This window comes from Tursiops truncatus, chromosome 20 (genome assembly GCF_011762595.2).
Source record: "Tursiops truncatus isolate mTurTru1 chromosome 20, mTurTru1.mat.Y, whole genome shotgun sequence".
Classification (NCBI taxonomy): domain Eukaryota; kingdom Metazoa; phylum Chordata; class Mammalia; order Artiodactyla; family Delphinidae; genus Tursiops; species Tursiops truncatus.
In genome coordinates this window covers 8,624,014-8,641,553 of record NC_047053.1, presented here as the reverse complement: position 1 = coordinate 8,641,553, position 17,540 = coordinate 8,624,014, and the positions used below count along the sequence as shown (strand labels likewise).

General features: G+C 50.1%; 1 protein-coding gene across 1 annotated transcript in view; it reads left to right on the top strand.

The window, feature by feature from the left end:
- Positions 1-17,540, top strand: part of DNAH2 (dynein axonemal heavy chain 2) — an 87,414-nt gene that overhangs the window by 15,220 nt on the left and 54,654 nt on the right. Inside the window, exons 5-20 of the mRNA XM_073798060.1 lie at positions 2,156-2,384; positions 2,930-3,040; positions 3,210-3,448; positions 4,432-4,623; positions 5,549-5,706; positions 6,186-6,273; positions 6,603-6,808; positions 7,247-7,376; positions 7,642-7,824; positions 8,328-8,542; positions 12,965-13,111; positions 13,905-14,061; positions 14,314-14,553; positions 14,849-15,037; positions 15,233-15,380; positions 15,864-16,056. Coding sequence (XP_073654161.1) covers positions 2,156-2,384; positions 2,930-3,040; positions 3,210-3,448; positions 4,432-4,623; positions 5,549-5,706; positions 6,186-6,273; positions 6,603-6,808; positions 7,247-7,376; positions 7,642-7,824; positions 8,328-8,542; positions 12,965-13,111; positions 13,905-14,061; positions 14,314-14,553; positions 14,849-15,037; positions 15,233-15,380; positions 15,864-16,056 — 2,825 coding nt within the window. The remainder of the gene's footprint in view (positions 1-2,155; positions 2,385-2,929; positions 3,041-3,209; positions 3,449-4,431; positions 4,624-5,548; positions 5,707-6,185; positions 6,274-6,602; positions 6,809-7,246; positions 7,377-7,641; positions 7,825-8,327; positions 8,543-12,964; positions 13,112-13,904; positions 14,062-14,313; positions 14,554-14,848; positions 15,038-15,232; positions 15,381-15,863; positions 16,057-17,540) is intronic.

Below are 17,540 nucleotides of genomic sequence, written 5' to 3'. Positions count from 1 at the left end.
ATAAATAACCATGGGAATTATGGTTATGTTATTGAATGTGAATGTTATCAACCTGGACAATGTAAAAAATAATAGTATAACAAAAATTGGGAAGTGGTGAGAGAATGCAAGAGAGTAAGAGGATGCCAATGTTCCTGTCGTTCAAAGCAGCGAGTCAACTGAACTTAAAATTGGAAGGCAGTGAGAAAACTAACCTCTTTTTATTCATTTATTTATTTATTTTTTGGCTGCATTGGGTCTTCATTGCTGCATGTGGGCTTTCTCTAGTTGCGGCAAGCAGGGGCTTCTCTTTGTTGCGGTGTGTGGGCTTCTCATTGAGGTGGCTTCTCGTTGTGGAGCACGGGCTGTAGGCACGTGGGCTTCAGTAGTTGTGGCACATGGGTTCAGTAGTTGTGGCTCCCGGGCTGTAGAGCGCAGGCTCAGTAGTTGTGGCACACAGGCTTAGTTGCTCCGCGGCATGTGGGATCTTCACGGACCAGGGCTTGAACCCATGTCCCCTGAATTGACAGGTGGATTCTTAACCACTGCACCACCAGGGAAGTCCTAACCTCTTAATATTTTTCATAAGCTTTCTTATGACCTTAGAAAGGGGTCTTTTAGGAAGAAATCTCTCTTAGAGATAAAGAAACATTTATTTGAAGCTCAACCACTTACTATATTCACATCAATGTGTTTTTATTCTATTAAATCCAAATAAAATTAAATTTAATACTTTTAATTACAAATAGCATGATCCTGGGGCTTCCTTGGTGGTGCAGTGGTTAAGAATCCGCCTGCCAATGCGGGGGACACGTGTTTGAGCCCTGGTCCAGGAAGATCCCACATGCCACGGAGCAACTAAGCCCGTGCTCACAACTACTGAGCCTGCGCTCTAGGGCCTGCAAGCCACAACTACTGAGCCTGTTTGCTACAACTACTGAAGCCCGCATGCCTAGAGCCCGTGCCCCGAAACAAGAGAAGCCCCCGCTTGCCGCAACTAGAGAAAGCCCATGCACAGCAACGAAGATCCAACGCAGCCAAAAATAAATAAATTATATGTAAAAAAAAATAGCATGATCCTATTTTGAAATAACTATTTTAATTTATTTTCCTGTATATATATATATATAGATAGATAGAGAGAGAGAGAGAGAGAGAGAGAGAGATGTCTGGAATAGTATTTTCTCTAATGATCATAGTTAATGTCTGGGTGGTAGAATTTTAGATGACATTTAAACTTTTATCTTTGTACTTTTCTGCATTGTTTCAGTTATTTATAATTAACATATCATTTTTAACAAAAATAATAATTGTTAAGCTTTTTTTTACAAAAAGAAATACAAGGACTTCCCTGGTAGTCCAGTGGTTAAGACTCTGTGCGTCCAATGCAGGGGCGCAGGTTCGATCCCTGATCAGGGAACTGAGCTCCTACATGCCGCATGGCATGGACAAAAAAAAACACAAACAAAAATGCCAAAATTTAATTCTGGGTAGTGGGAAGATGAATGGTTATGAATTTCTTCTTTGCATTTTATTTTCAGTTTTTAAAGTTAAATCAAGTATAAAGAGTAGCTACAAAAGTACTAAAGAAAAAAAGACAGGTGAATCTGATCTTAGAGTGGGAATGACTTTTCTAAGCATGTAGAAGTCAGAAACTTTAAGAAGTTTTAACAACAGGAAAGTTACACATTTCTGAATGTAAACAACAACAAAAACTCAGCATAAACACAACTGAAGGATAAGTGAAAAATTGGGGGAAAAGTATATGCAAGTGAAATGGAAAACCCTAGACAGTTGTCTCTTACTTTAGGTCCTTCTCCTTTCTGGTTTTCCTATATCCTTTTCTTTCCATTTATCCATCCATCCATCATTTATGGAGCATCTAATATGTCCCCGTCCCTGTGCTAGGTCTGGAGCCAAGTTGGACAAAATACACAGTCCCTACCCTCAAGGCATGCTCTCTCCATTTCCTCCCCACATCTCTGTATACAGACTCTGTTATGTCCCTGACAAGAACAGGAAGCACCTCATGTTGCTTATATTTGGAGAAGGGTTGGATACACTAAGGGAATGCGACGAAGAACTCAGCCAGGCTTTCATGATTGGAGCCTCAGATTCCCTTGGGGATCATGGCTGGTCCTGGACCCTGAACTCTGATCCACTGTCTTTCATGCAGACCCAGAACCAGATTGTCTACTTCATTCGCCAAGTGCCAGTTCCCATCACTCCAGAGAACTTTGAGGCGACTGTGCATTTTGGGACAGTGCGGGGTTCCTACATCCCAGCCCTGCTTCGGCTGCTCGACGGCGTCTTTGCCCCTCAGATCTTTACAAACACAACCTGGCCCGAAAGCATTCGAAATCATTTTGCTTCTCACCTGCACAGGTTCTTGGCCTGCCTGACAGGTGAGTGGAGAGACTGGAATGCCTGCTTTCTCCCCAGTCCCCACCAACAGTAGAGAGAGTGAGGCGGGGGGGAAGATTGATCCTGAGTACCCGCGTTGCTTGGCACAGAGTAGGTGCTTGGAATGTGTTTGTTGAATGAGTGGAACAGGGTACAGAGTTTGCCTTCTAATCCAGGTAGAGTTTCCTGCTGTAGAACAGTTGGCCAGACCTGCTCAGAGTTGGAAATTTCCAAGAGTACATGTAGGGTAAGGGGAGATGGGGGCGGGCAGTAGGGGGAGTACATGTGTCATAGAAGAGAGTGTTGAGGGCATGGTATAGATCTTTGACCATATTTTATGACAATCTCTTATTATATCTCAGTGAGGTATCTCTGCCTTCTGTCATTTTCCCGCTTGGTATCAAAAAAGCATGAGTCATAGTTTCTCCTGCCTGCTCTCCTGAAATGCGTACACTTCCTGGGCCCCAGATCATCAACCACGGTTGGAAGTGGGGTGGCATACACCCATCGCCCTCTGTGAACTCTCATGGTCCTTTCCTTTCCTTAGATACTCGGTACAAACTGGAGGGGCACACTGTTCTCTACATCCCTACAGAGGCCATGAACATGAAGCCTGAGGCGGCGGTTAAAGACAAAGATCTGGTACAGCAACTGGAGAGTGAGTGGCTGGCACTGCCCATGTGTCAGGGCTCCTAGGGGAGAGGTGGGGGGCAGCCCAGAGGCTGGGACAGGAGTTGGGTTAGGAGGGCTCTGTAGGGGGAACAGGGAAGGACACAACTGGGGAGTACTGCAAAGAAACGCCAGAGGTTTTGTCCTCTCGCTGGCAGCCACCATGATCCACTGGACACGGCAGATAAAGGAAGTGCTCAGTGCCCAGGAAACTGTGGACACAGGAGAAAATTTAGGTCCTTTGGAGGAGATTGAGTTCTGGCGCAACCGATGCATGGACCTGTCTGGCATCAGCAAACAGCTGGTGAAGCCGGGAGTGAAACACGTCGAGTCCATCCTGAGTCTTGCCAAGTCATCCTACCTGGCGCCCTTTATGAAGCTGGCCCAGCAGATACAGGTCTGTGAGTGGATCGAAGGATGGAGGCTTGCCAGAAAGTAGACAGCAGTTGGTACACTGTAAGGTGCTAAGAAGAGAGAGTCAACATAGTCATCAAAGGCAAAGATAGATGCACCCAGTGCTTGGACTTGGACTTGTGGGAGAGTATAAAAGTGGTAGAACACAAGGTCCCAAGGAGCTTATAGTTTAGTTGGGGAGACTTCTGGTTACTCAACAAGTGTACGACATTGAGTGCCCTCTCTGAGCCCAACCCATACGGTCCAGCTGAGAAATAAGACTTACACAAAAGAGATGGCTAGATGGCCTGGGGTCAAAGACACACCCACACGGTTCAGCCGAGAGAGCTGCAAGAGAAACACGTTTAAAAAATTAAATTTGGTAAAAAAAAAAAAAAAAAAAAATTAAATTTGGTATTATATGACAAGCTGACGCACAGAGATCAGAGTGGTCTGCAGAATACAGAGAGAGAGGCCCTGTCTTCCTAGGTGGAATCTGAAGCTGGTATTGAGGGAACTGAGCCACCGTTAGGTGGAGAAGTCTAAAACCCTCGTTGAGAACAGGGCAGTGAAGGGGCCTGGGTGACAGCCACTGGGCTGAATGAGAGTGATATCCAGTCAGTTGATCAACACCTATTGAGCGTCTCCTTCGTGCAGAGTTAAGAGTTCAAGGGGAAAAACTAGAGAAATAGACGCAAAACCCGAGCTTGGGGAATTCCCAGTCTAGTGGGAGAGATGGGACTCACACATGAGAAAAGACATAAAAATATTTTTGTAGAAACTAGTAAGTGAATAAAAGTAGGTATGTTCAAGCTCTGGTCCTGAAGGGTGGCAGAGACCTGAGGTGATTGGCACCAGGTAGGGTTAATTGGGAATGCTTCCCGGGAGAGGCAAGTCGGGGTAGGGTTTGAGGAAGATCAAAGGCGCTCGCTTTGAACCGGTTCTTTCCAGGGGGTAAGTCTTCTCCTGGTTTCTCTTTACTGCCAGGATGGATCTCGTCAAGCACAGTCAAACCTGACTTTTTTGTCGATCCTGAAGGAACCTTACCAGGAGCTGGCTTTCATGAGGCCTAAGGACATCTCTAGTAAACTCCCCAGGCTCATCAGTCTCATCCGCATCATCTGGGTCAACTCTCCCCACTACAACACTCGGGAGAGACTGACCTCCCTCTTCCGGAAGGTGTGTGCCTGCAGAGGGTGGGACAGAGGGTCATAAGGGGGTGGCCGTGTTAATAGGACGCAGATTTCTGGAGAAGGCGGAATTCACCAGCAGACATATGCGGTGAAAAGGTAGTGAGGAATGCCCTTCAGGTCGGACGGAGACCACAGGTTTTTGCCTGCATCATCAACTATAGTGATGCTTGGAGTTGGGGCCTGGACTGGACATTTTGCTTCCAGACGGACGTAGCCCAGGCGGGAAGAGGGGCTTTGCAAAGAGGCGTAGATGGAGTGCAGGGCGGGAGGGGGGCACGAAGGACAGACTCCCAGGCAGAGCTGTATGGAAGGGGAAGACCCACTCTTTCTCGTTTCCAAAGATGGAACTCGCAGTGGGCGAGAGGCAGATTCAGGAAGGAACACCAGACTTTTTTTTTTTTTTTTTTTTTGCGGTGCGCAGTCCTCTCACTGTTGCGGCCTCTCGCGTTGCGGAGCACAGGCTCCGGACGCGCAGGCTCAGCGGCCATGGCTCACGGGCCCAGCCGCTCCGCGGCATGTGGGATCTTCCCGGACCGGGGCACGAACCCGCGTCCCCTGCATCGGCAGGCGGACTCCCAACCACTGCGCCACCAGGGAAGCCCAAGAACACCGACTTTTGAGGAGCAGGAGCCGGCACACTTCCTGGAGGGCAGTGGAGCCAAAGAGTGGGGCAGGGGCGCTGAGCCGATCGCTGGCTAGAAATGCAGCTGCAGAGCTGGTCTGAGGCAGGCAATGGAGGTGGAACCCAGAGGTGCTGCCACGCCAGCAGTGGAGGACCAGGGGCGAGCGGGGTATCGGGAGGCAAATCCAGCAGGAGGAGGCTGAGACCTGAGGCGTGGTCTTGGGGACTCCGAGAGAGGGTGGGGTGCAACTAAGGCTGTGAACTGGGGCTGTTGGGACCCCCTCTGCAGATGAGCAATGAGATCATCCGCCTGTGCTGCCATGCCATCTCCCTGGACCGGATCTTCGAGGGATACGTCATTTCTAGCAAGGAGGACCTACAAGGCTGCATCTCCTGTTGTCACGCCTGGAGAGACCACTACCTACAGGCTGTGCAGATGCATACCCAGTACGACGGGCCTCCCCTAACATCCTGTGTGTCACCCACCTTGTCGTTCCTATAGCGGGTAGATTCTGAGTCCTTTTGCTTGCACTTTAAGCCTATGGATTATATCTTTCTAGAGTTTTTACATGGGTCCGAGTTTTCTCTGTGGATTCGGGTATTCTAGCTCCCAGCCGTAGGTCCTCCTAACTCTAATAACCTTCTCCCTGATCCCAGGAATCCCTCCTGGTGTTTTCCTCCTTTCTTGGCCCTGAAGTCTAAAATTCCATTGTGTGTAAACCTTCTCTTAGAACTGAGATGTTTTTGTTTCCTCTCTGGCTCTCCTCACCTTGAGTCTCTTCTCTTGGGGTTCAGGAAAACTGTTTCTTGGGGTCTCATTTTCTAAGGCTCCCCCTGAACTAGGACTCATGTTTCTAGCCTGGCCTGGGCAGGTTGGTTAATGCCTCGTGTTCCCGCTTCTGACTGGTCAGTCTTTCTTCCGACAGGTTCTCCCGCTGGGGCTGGGTCCTGGACCAGACCAGCATATTTGCCCAGGTCGATGCCTTTGTGCAACGCTGCAAGGACCTTATCGAGGTGGGAAGACGGTCAGGGAAGGAGACTCAAAGCCAACAGCAGACGCTCCAGGAGCTGGGGGAGCTGGGGCTGAGGCTACACCTAGAACTTGCTGCTTTGGTTCTTTTCACATGACTGTGTGCCTGACCACCATCCCGTGCTTTGAGACTTTGGCCTGTTATCACTGCCTTAGTATCTCATATTTCATTCTGCAGCTAAAATGCACCCCGGTAGCCCCTTGTATCTGGTTGGTGCTCCTTAGTTTTTAGCTATTTAAAGCTAAACCAAAGAGCTCAGGACAGAGAGGTTCAGAAAGGAGGGCGGGAAGCCTCACGCTGACTTCTTTGCAGGTATGTGACTGTCAGTTCCATTTTGCCCGCTGGGAAGATGGCAAGCAAGGTCCCCTTCCCTGCTTCTCTGGTGCCCAGGGGCCCCAGATAACACGGAACTTGCTGGAGATTGAGGACATCTTCCACAAAAACCTGCACGTGCTGCGAGCTGTTCGCGGGGGCATCCTGGACGTCAAGAACACCTCTTGGCACGAAGACTACAATAGGTGAGAGCATCACAGGCAGGCCCCCGGGCTTGAGCAGGGAAGGGAGGTCAGGGAGGTGAGAGCAGAGTGTACTGGGGAAGCGTGGAGGCCACAGGTCAGGGTTGGGGAGGGCAGGGGAAGTGCTAGGAAGGAGGTGGTGGCTCAGACTCAGGGTTCCAGAGTCAGCCTTCCTGGGCTTGGATCCCGGTTCTGCCACAAACTAGTTACGTACATTGTTCTACCAGCTGGGGCCTCTGTTTCCTCATCTATAAAATACGGTTAGTGATAAAGCCTACCTCACTGCACTGTTCTGAGGGATAAATGGACTAATGCGTGTACAACACTCAGTGCCTGGTGCCTAGGAAGCCCTCGGTACATAACGCATGGAAGTCTGACTCAGGGGATGTCCTTGGGGGCAGGCGAGGGCACCCACCCTTCAACATGCCTCTAACGGTGCAGGTTCCGGGCTGGAGTCAAGGACCTGGAGGTGATGACTCAGAACTTGATCAGCTCCGCCTTCGAGTTAGTCCGCGACGTGGAGCACGGGGTGCTACTGCTGGACACCTTCCGCAGGCTTGCAGCCCGAGAGGTGTGGCTGCCCGCTTGCTTCCTCCACCCCTGGTTCTCTTCTGCCTTCCTTCAGTTCCTCCTGGTCCTTCCAGACACCATCCAACCTCCGTTCATGCTCTGTCCCATGTCCTGAATGGCCAGTGCCTCTTTTCTTCCGCTGTTCCCCCAGTGCCCGGGTGCCTTGGGAGCGGGACTCCCACGGCAGGGGTGTAGCTTTCCTCCAGGGTGGAGCTGCAGGGAACCCGCATCCCTGGGTGTGTTGTCCACTTCCTCTCCTTCATCAGACTATCAAGCGAACATATGACAAGAAGGCGGTGGATCTCTACATGCTGTTCAATAGCGAACTGGCCCTCGTGAACCGTGAGCTGAGCAAGAAGCGGCCGTACCTGGAGCCCTACATGGCCCAGCATTCGGGGCAGGCGCACTGGGTGCGGATCCTACGGCGTCGCATCGACAGGGTCATGAACGTAAGTCTGGCCTTTTCCAGGACTTGTTCTCAGTGCGGCAATGGTAGAGTTTGCAGGCTGAGCCCAGTGCTGGGGCGGGAGTGGGGTGGGGGGCAGGGGCGGGGGGTTGCCTCCAGAGAGTCTCCCTGGAGAGGTTTCCTGACCGAGACTGGGTCTGTCCAGGGGGTGGCAGACGTAGTGATCTGTCCTGAGGAAGGGCTCATGCTAGTTTTCGACCTTGTGCCTCTTAAATCCCTCACTTCCTGTGATGGACTTCCTCTTCCCAACTTTTTTCCTCGAGCTGAATCTCTGTGCTTCTCTTTCTTCATTTGGACTCCCTCTCTCGTTGTGCCGTGGCCTCTTCCTCTCACCTTTCCTTTGGGCTCCACCTTCCCTCCGAGTCTTCCACATATTGTCGGAGTGTCTGTGTGTGCGTTGGGGGGCGGGGATGGGGGTCTCAGGGAGATGGTGACACGGAGGAATGTGGCAGGTGACTCCAGCCATCCCTGGTTCTTCCCCCGCAGTGTCTTTCCAATGCTCATTTCCTGCCCCACATCGGGACGGGAGAGGAGAGCGTACACACCTATCAGCAGATGGTTCAGGCCATTGACGAACTGGTTCGAAAAACCTTCCAAGACTGGACATCAACGCTGGACAAGGACTGCATTCGGCGGCTGGATACGCCATTGCTACGAATCAACCAGGAGAAGGCGGGCATGCTGGATGTGAACTTTGACAAGTACAACACCCTCCGTGACTCCCTCCCATTCTGCTTGTCCTGTCTTTAGCGCCCTTCCCTTCCCCAACCCTCCCCAGAGTTTAACTCCTATCTCTTGGTTTCCCTCCCCATTCTTCTAAATCTCTCTTATCCCGTAATATGTTTACTACCACTTCTTAATTTTAATTTCACATTCTATCTTCAAAAAAACTGATTGAAAACAGAAAAACCCCAGTAACCTACTCAACCAGTAATGTAGGTGCTCTGCCACTAGGTGGCCGCGATGGCTCAGCGAAACCTTCCAAACTGTGAGCCACCAAGGGGCCTTTCCTGAGAACTGATGGGCTGTCAGATCATGTCCTCGTCTACAGCTTTAGAATCATGACATTTTCATATCACCACTGTTTTAAATCTAATTAATCCATTTATTAATTATTCAAAAATATATAGCGAGTGCCTTCCACATGCTAAGAGCCGAGATGGGCACGGGGAATGTGTCCAGTGGCGAAGTCCCTGCCCTTTGAGGCTCTGTAAGTGAACAGTTCTACCCTGGAGCCATGCCTCCTTCCCATATAAGATGCTGAAGAGAGAAATAAAGAAGGAGCTATGTAAGGCAGCTGACTACAGAGATGACAAACCTTCTTTTTATTTATTTATTTTATTTATTTTTGGCTGCATCAGGTCTTAGTTGAGGCACGCAGGTTCTTCGTTGAGGCATGCAGGATCTTTTGTCGTGGCACGTGGGCTTCTCTCTAGTTGTGGTGTGTGGGTGTTTCTCTCCTCTAGTTGTGGCATGCAGGCTCCAGGGAGAAGCCTGAAGCCCGCGCGCCTACAGCCCGTGCTCTGCAACAAGAGAAGCCACTGCAGTGAGAAGCCCGTGCACCACAACGAAGAGTAGCCCCCGCTAGCTGCAGCTAGAGAAGAGCCCGCGCGCAGCAATGAATACCCAAGGCAGCCAAAAATTTTAAAAAATATGAAATAAAATTAAAAAAAAAATATATATATATATATATTTTTTTTTTTGCTGTGCGTGGGCCTCTCACTGTTGTGGCCTCTCCCGCTGCGGAGCACAGGCTCCGGACACGCAGGCTCAGCGGCCATGGCTCACGGGCCCAGCCACTCCATGGCATGCGGGGTCTTCCTGGACCGGGGCACGAACCCGTGTCCCCTGCATCGGCAGGCGGACGCTCAACCACTGCGCCACCAGGGAAGCCCCTAAAAATATATTTAAAAAAAAAAGAAAGAGTCAAGGTTACCAGTTTCTTGTGTAACATCCCAGGGATAAGAGTGTATGTCTGTCTAAGTATACTTTTTAACATGAATAGTAGCATACTGTCCTCACTGTTCTATACTTTCAAAGTGTTCTCAAAATGATTTATTTAATTTTTCCATTATAAAATTCTTCATCCTTTTAGAAGATTTGCAGAATGCAGAAAAGTAGAAGGAAGAAAAAAATTCCCCCAAAGATAACCACTGTTAGAGATTTGGTATATTTTTTATCACTCCACCCCACCCATTTCATACGGCTGCTTTTTTTTAATTTTTAAAATCATTTTTTAATTAAAAATTTTAAACTACAAAAGTAGTGCATGCTCACTGTGAAAGAAAAAAAAAAGAGATTGATGTAGAAGTATATAAAGGAAAAACTGAAAATCCAGCACACAGCCCCACTCCCTAGAGGTAACCATGATTACCACGTAATCAAAAATACACACTGCACACATACAACAGGATCCCATTATAAACAGTATTTTTGCAACTTGCTTTTTTTTTTTTTAAGGTTAACAATATGTGTGGGAGATTTTCCATTCTGTATGTACAGAGCTACATAATTATTTTCCACGGCTTATAGCATCCCACGATTTTGCTGTAGTGTAATTTAATCCATCAACCCACTACTGATGGACTTAGAAGTTGTACCGTTTCCATAAGGGTCTTGAATATTCTGTGCTGGGGGCTTTCAGCTAGGCTTCCTGCATCTTGTTCCCTTCCCCCCACAGTGGTGTGTCCACCTGATGTTTGAGCTTAGTGCCCGCGTAGCAAGGATAAACTTAGGATACAACTCTTCTGTCTGCCGTGATCATCTCTTGTCGAGGGACACATCGGATATTTATCTCAAACACCATTGCATAATCTTTACAGTAGAGCTTAACAAGACAACTTTGGGCCAAATATTTATGGCCTGGGTTTAGCCAAAACCCAAATAATGGCTGAAACACTTCTTCCAGAGAGAAGAGTTACCCCCATCCTTTAGACAGCTGTTGTCTGGAGAGATCTGTTTTAAGCTGCTTTACATTTTTTGTGGCTTTATGATAAACTGCCTCAATCCAGTAAATAATGTGTGTGGGGGAAAAAAAAGCCATGATCACGGGGAAGGACTTTGAAAAGTTTGGGCTCGTTAAACCAGTAAAGACATCCAAGACAGTTTCAGCTTTTCCAAAACGTTTGAAGGCTCCAAGGAGGGGCAGATAACTTTATCAGGTTTACTTTTTTGTGTTCATGGTCTAGATAAGATCTTGAAATAAGCACGCTCTTCAAATGTCCTGATTGTCCTCGGAACTACCTGACTCTCCCTTAGTTCTGGGAGCCTTCCAGTCCCTAATAGCACCTATTTTATCTCACAAGGGGTTTTGTTATCCCAGCTTATAGCCCAAATATTTGAACTCTGAAGTCCAAATTGGCTTTTACCACGTTTTACAGCCAGACCAGCCTTACAGATAGTACTTAACACAAACATATTCCAGATGTCGTCTGTACCCTGGCTGAAAAGAGCTGTGTTATTGCTGTGTATGCAGCAGACTCCTCTGTGTAGTGGGACTTCTCCAGAGCAGGACAGGGGACATTGGCGTCTGTCCGTGTTTTGCGTATGGGACTTCCCCTTCCTCCTTTTCTCCTGCTCTGACAGCACTTTCTCCATCCTGTCAGTTCATTCTGGGGTGTCAGCACCAAACCCAGCCAGCTTCCCTGTCCTACCTCTACTGCCTGACCACTTGTCTGAGGACAAATCAGAAAATATTTTACAAAAATTATTCCCCAGGCTGATTTTTTTGTTTTTTTTTGCGGTACGCGGGCCTCTCACTGTTGTGGCCTCTCCTGTTGCGGAGCACAGGCTCCGGACGCGCAGGCTCAGCGGCCATGGCTCACAGGCGCAGCCGCTCCGCACGTGGGATCCTCCCAGACCGGGGCACAAACCCGTGTCCCCTGCATCAGCAGGCGGACTCTCAACCACTGTGCCACCAGGGAAGCCCTATATATCTCTTTTGATTTTAAAATTTTCTGCTCTCATTTTTAACTTCTAAGAGCTCTCCTGGTGTCCCTTTTCTAGCATCTTGTTTCTGTTTCACGGATGCTCTTTTGTCTCTTATCTCTCTCTGAGGATGTTCGAGGTGGTTTTGTTTATTTTTCTTTTGCAGGTAGGCCGTCTTCTTTCTGCACAACCTCTGTCCCCTCTCCTTCCCTTCTGGTTGATTTTTTCTGTTTGTTTTGACTCCCACCTTTTGTGCTAGGAAAGACAGAGACCAGTGTTCTGTAACCCTTGGTTGTCTGTCCATATTTAAGGGACAGGGGCTGGAAAGCTGACCGGCAGCTCTGCTGAGCAGGAAAAGGGGGGCTTCTCAACTGGGAGCCTCACTGCAGGCTTGTCCAGGTGCGCTGTTTCCTGGCGACTCCAGAGGTCATCATCCGTGGGGCTTTTCTATTTAGGCTGGTCGGAGGTCACAGAGAACCATCTTTCAAACTTTGCTCCGGAGGGTGTAGATCCAGCTGCCAGAGTGCTGGTTTCTGGGCAGGAGAGGGAGGCGGGGATCTTAACATTCAGTGGGTTCATGGTGACTCACCACCCCTGCTCCCAGTGTATTACTCTCTCCTTCAACTGGGCCTGGGGTTTCCCAGTCCAAAGACCCTCTGTTTGTCTCTGCACTGCCTCCTGAGACAAGAAGCCTTCAGTCTTAGGCTGGGGTGAGGGAGGGCAACTTGCTTAACTACGTAGAGTAGGAGAGGGGACATGGGTAGAGCTGCTTCCTAAACTTTCAATTGCTCTTCCTGTTATATAGTCCCACCTTCACCCCTTTCCTGAGATACTTGGAGCCACCCGTCCCCAGGCCTCTAAGGAGGCTTCCCAGCTGTCTCCAGTGCCAGCTGAGGACTCCTCTTCTCCTTATCCATCTGCTTTTGCACTTTCAGATGTTTTCGGTTGTTGTCTTCTTGTACTTGTGGGCTTATGCCTTGGACAAGCGAAACCCCCCTTTACTGTTATTTTGGTTATTTGGGGAGGGGAGCAAAAGTCAACGTGTCCAGTCCGCCTTCTTTACTCGGAGGTTCTGCTTCATTGCTTACCTTTAAGGGTCTCCATGCGCCCCAGCCCCGTACCTCTTGGTCGGGTGTTGGTTCCGGTTTACGCCCTTGGGCCGCCCCGCAGCTGCTCTGCCTCTCTTCCTCCCCAAGGTCCCTGTTGATCCTCTTTGTGGAGATCGACTACTGGGAGCGGCTGCTTTTCGAGACGCCGCATTACGTGGCGAACGTGGCTGAGCGCTCCGAGGACCTGCGCATTCTTCGAGAAAACCTGCTGCTCCTCGCTCGGGACTACAACAGGTGGGGCCCTCGCTGCAGCCCTCTTGAATGCCACTTCATGCTCCCTCTTTGTCTTATCCGCCCCATGATGTTGTCCATTTCCTACAGTATGCGTCCTTCACATTTTGTCCATCTCAAAAAAAAAAAAAAAAAGGTTCCCGTGCTCTCTCGTAAGGCCCTACGATTATTCCTGTCCCTTTCAGTGTTGTCTTCTAGCTTTAGAGTAGAGAGCAAAAAACACCACGTCCCCTCTCACCCCACTGGGCACTTGGACCATATATACTGTCGGCCTGGGTGACTTCTCTAGGAAGGAAGTTGATGGCGTTAGGTTTATGGGCCCAGAACAACATAAGATTCGTTGAACCAAGCAAGGCCATGCTTAACACCCTTTGTACTCATCTCTGGAGTGAGGCTTAGCTCGGGGTTGGGTACCTTTCTCAGCCCAGTTCAAGTCCGAGGGGATGGGAGCGGCAGACTTGTTTGGGTGTCTAGAACTGCACGGTCCAACGTGGCAGCCACTAGGTGCATGTGGCTATTTTTATTCAAGTTAATTAATCGAAATTAAATAAAACTTAAAATTCAGTTACTCATTTGCACAGGCCACGTTTCAAGGGCCCTGCCGCCACACGTGGCTTGTGGCTACCGTACCAGGCAGCACGAATGGTAGACCATTTCTGTCATCGCAGAAAGTTTTATTGGAAAGCTCTAGCCTAGAATCAGGAACTTTCAGTTCTCCACCAAGTGTCCTGGTGTGGAGGAGAGGTCGTCAGAGCTGATAGCTCCCTATCAGCTACCGGTCTCCTCTTATGCGCAGGATTATTGCCATGCTGTCCCCAGATGAGCAGGCCCTGTTCAAAGAACGTATCCGGTTCCTGGATAAGAAGATCCACCCTGGGCTCAAGAAACTGCACTGGGCCTTGCAGGGGGCCAGTGCCATCTTCATCACAGAGTGCCGTGTATACGCCAGCAAGGTGGGCCGTGGTCATTAGACCCTAAAGGTCTGCAAGGCAGACTGAAAGGCTGGCATGTGGGTAATTAACACCTGAGTCATGGGTAGTGGTGGAGAGACCAGGGAGTCTTGTGAAAGAAATGAAGTGTGCTTAGGGAAGTTTTTTTTTTCTTAATGTCAGCAATTCTAGCTAGAGGACAGTGGGAGGATAGAATTAGGCCCAGAGGGTCTGTTCCCAAGCTGAAACTCCCCCATGGCTGGGGTCTGACTCCAGGTGCAGACGATTGTGAATGAGTTCAAGGCGTCCACTCTGACCATTGGCTGGCGAGCCCAAGTGATGTCAGAGACATTGCTGGTACGCATTAGTGGCAAACGGGTGTACAGGGACCTGGAATTTGAGGAGGACCAAAGAGAGCATCGGGCGGTGGTGCAGCAGAAATTGGTGAGCCTGCACCACGATGTGGTGGCCATCATGACCAACTCCTATGAAGTCTTCAAGAACGATGGCCCCGAGGTAGGGGGTCCTGTGGCCAGGGCTTTGTGGGTGGGCAGGTCCTCCGCTCCCCCAGTCCCATCAGACCCTTCTCTTGGTCTTCCCCCTCCCCCCCAACCCCCACGTGCTTCTCAAACATCCTGCTCTAGTCTTGGATTCACCCAACCTTCGGCCTTTCAAACCTCCTTCCTTCAGGACTCGGCGTCCCGTCTTTCTATTGAACCAGCTCGTTCCCCTCCCTGTTGGCTGGTTCTCATTTCCCAGGACCTGCCTCGTCTTCCCTGAGGGGCTCTCTTCCCCCTGCTCTTCCCACCAGATCCAGCAGCAGTGGCTGCAGTACACGATTCGGCTGGACCGCATGATGGAGGATGCCCTGCGCCTGAACGTGAAGATGTCACTGTTGGAACTGTCCAAGGCCATCAATGGGGATGGAAAGACCACCCCCAACCCACTCTTCCAAGTCCTTGTCATTTTGAAGAATGACATGCAGGGAGGTGTGGCACAGGTGGGAACCACTTTGCCCCCAACAGCCCGAAATCATCACACTTTATTTGCCAGTTTCCGTCAATCCTTAAACTTGGCTCTAGGCCCTGACTTTCTCCTACAGCCTCCAGACCTGGTTCTGCGGTGTCCAGCCTTCCCAGGCCTTAGCTTGTGTCCTCCAGGCCTGTGCTAAGCCCTCGCCACTGTGCTCCCACAGGTGGAGTTCTCACCCACTCTGCAGACCTTGGCAAGTGTGGTCAATGACATTGGCAACCACCTCTTCTCCACCATCTCTGTCTTCTGCCACCTCCCTGAAATTCTCATCAAGTGCAAGTTTCTTCGTGAGCCCATCTACACAATCGTGGGTGAGTGGGCAGTGGGAGGGCACCAGGTGCAGGGGTAGCCAAAGCTTAGGACCTGGCAGAGCCAGGAGGAGAGACCAGGGCTGTTTCCAGACGTACTGGGCCAGTCATCTCCATGACTGGTGGAAAACCCAGGTTAAAGGGCTGGATTGGGGAAGGGAGAAGGGCCACAGAGGGGGGTCAAAACTAGGTGACTGAGGCTCAAGGGGTTTGGGGTTTGGGGTTGGGAGACCAGGAAGGGCTTGTTTGGGACTGGGGCTGGGCTATAAGAGCCCTAGACACCAACAGGTGAGACATCTGAATCCTACAGAGTAGAGTCATTCTTTTACTTTCGGCCTCCTCCTTCATTTTCTAATGCTCGTGTTTGAGCTGTATTTCTTTGGGAAGGTGCTGTTGGAGGGGAGGTTCTGGGGCAGTGGCCAGGGGCTGGGCTGCAGCTTGGGCTGGGGTGGAAGTCAGTGAGAAGCATTTTGCTGGGTCTTGAAGCACGGGATGAAGACATCAAGAAGATCCAGGCCCAGATCAGCAGCGGCATGACCAACAACGCAGCCCTGCTACAGAACTACCTCAAGACCTGGGACATGTACCGGGAGATCTGGGAGATCAACAAGGACTCTTTCATTCGTCGATACCAGCGCCTCAACCCGCCGGTCTCTTCTTTTGACGCTGACATTGCTCGGTAAGGAGCAAAGGTGGCTGTGAGGGTCTGTCTTGAAGAGGCGGAGCGCTGCAGGAGGAGGTCTGACCTGCAGCCTGGGGGAGGGGCAGAAAACTAGAGGACCAGCACCGGACCTAGGGCACTGGACCTTTGTTTCTCAAGGGGATAGCGATCCGATAAGAGCTGGGCAAGGGCTTCCCTGGTGGCACAGTGGTTGAGGGTCCGCCTGCCGATGCAGGGGACACGGGTTAGTGCCCCGGTCCGGGAAGATCCCACATGCCGCGGAGCGGCTGGGCCCGTGAGCCATGGCCGCTGAGCCTGCGCGTCCGGAGCCTGTGCTCTGCAACGGGAGAGGCCACAACAGTGAGAGGCCCGCGTACCGCAAAAAAAAAAAAAAAAAAAGAGCTGGGCAAGATTTAGGGAAAAAGCTGCTTTGGTGTGGAGTACCACAGGGTCCTGCTGGGAAAGGAGAGACGCTAGGGATCTGAAGAGTGAGAGATGTGAACACTTTCATTTTAAGAACGCAGATGAGAGTTAAATGGAAGAGGGTTCTTAAATTCTGATATGAACTCCCGTCTCTTTGTCCTCTAGTCATTCATTCATTCATTCATTCATTCATTTGTTAAAAAAACACCATTGTTATGATGGGTTGTGAGGAATTAAAAACAAAGAAATGAACAAGTTTTTTCCTCCCAAGGGCTCTAGTGCAGTAGGGAAGATAAGAATATTGCTGAAACAGCAGTGGCTGTGGCACCTTGAGGACAGTTGAAATCCCAGCTCCACCACTTACTAGTCGTGTCATCTTAGGTCGGTTATTCACATTCTCTGGGCCTCAGTTTCCTGTGAAATAGGTGTTACACTACCGACCTCATAAGGTTGTGGGACTGTTAAGTATATGTGGAAGCACTGTGTGAACTCTGAAGCGCTAATGTGCTGATGTGCTCAGTGTTCTTATACAAGCTTCCATGTGATCAGCGCTGTGAGTCAGGTATGCAAATGCGGGGCAGTTCGATGAGAGGAGAGAGAATTTTCAGCTGGGGGCATCAGGGGAAGGAGGACGTGGATGAAGGGAGTGACTTTGGGGCAGGGCTTTTCAGGATGGGTAGGACATCAGCAGGCAGAGATGGGCAGAGGGAGGGCAGTCCCGGCAGAGACAACAGCACGAAGATGGGACCACGTGAGCATGTTCGCCAAATAGTGAGTATCCAGAAAGGAAGTCAGCAGAGGGATATATGTACAGCAGCCAACTTAATCCTCTCAGCAGCCTCGCAGGGTGTGTTCCGTTACCATCACCAGGTTACAGATGAGAAGACTGAGGTTCAGAGCAGTTAAATAACCTGCCTGGCGGCACAGAACTAGTGAGCAGCACAGTGTGAACTCCGCCCAGATCTCTGAGCCTCTCAAGCCTTGAATGCAAACCGAGGAGTCTGAAAGCAGTGGTTGGGAAAATGACATGTTCACAGCCGTCTGTTGGGGGACGGGTTGAAGTGGGAGACGCCTGGGAG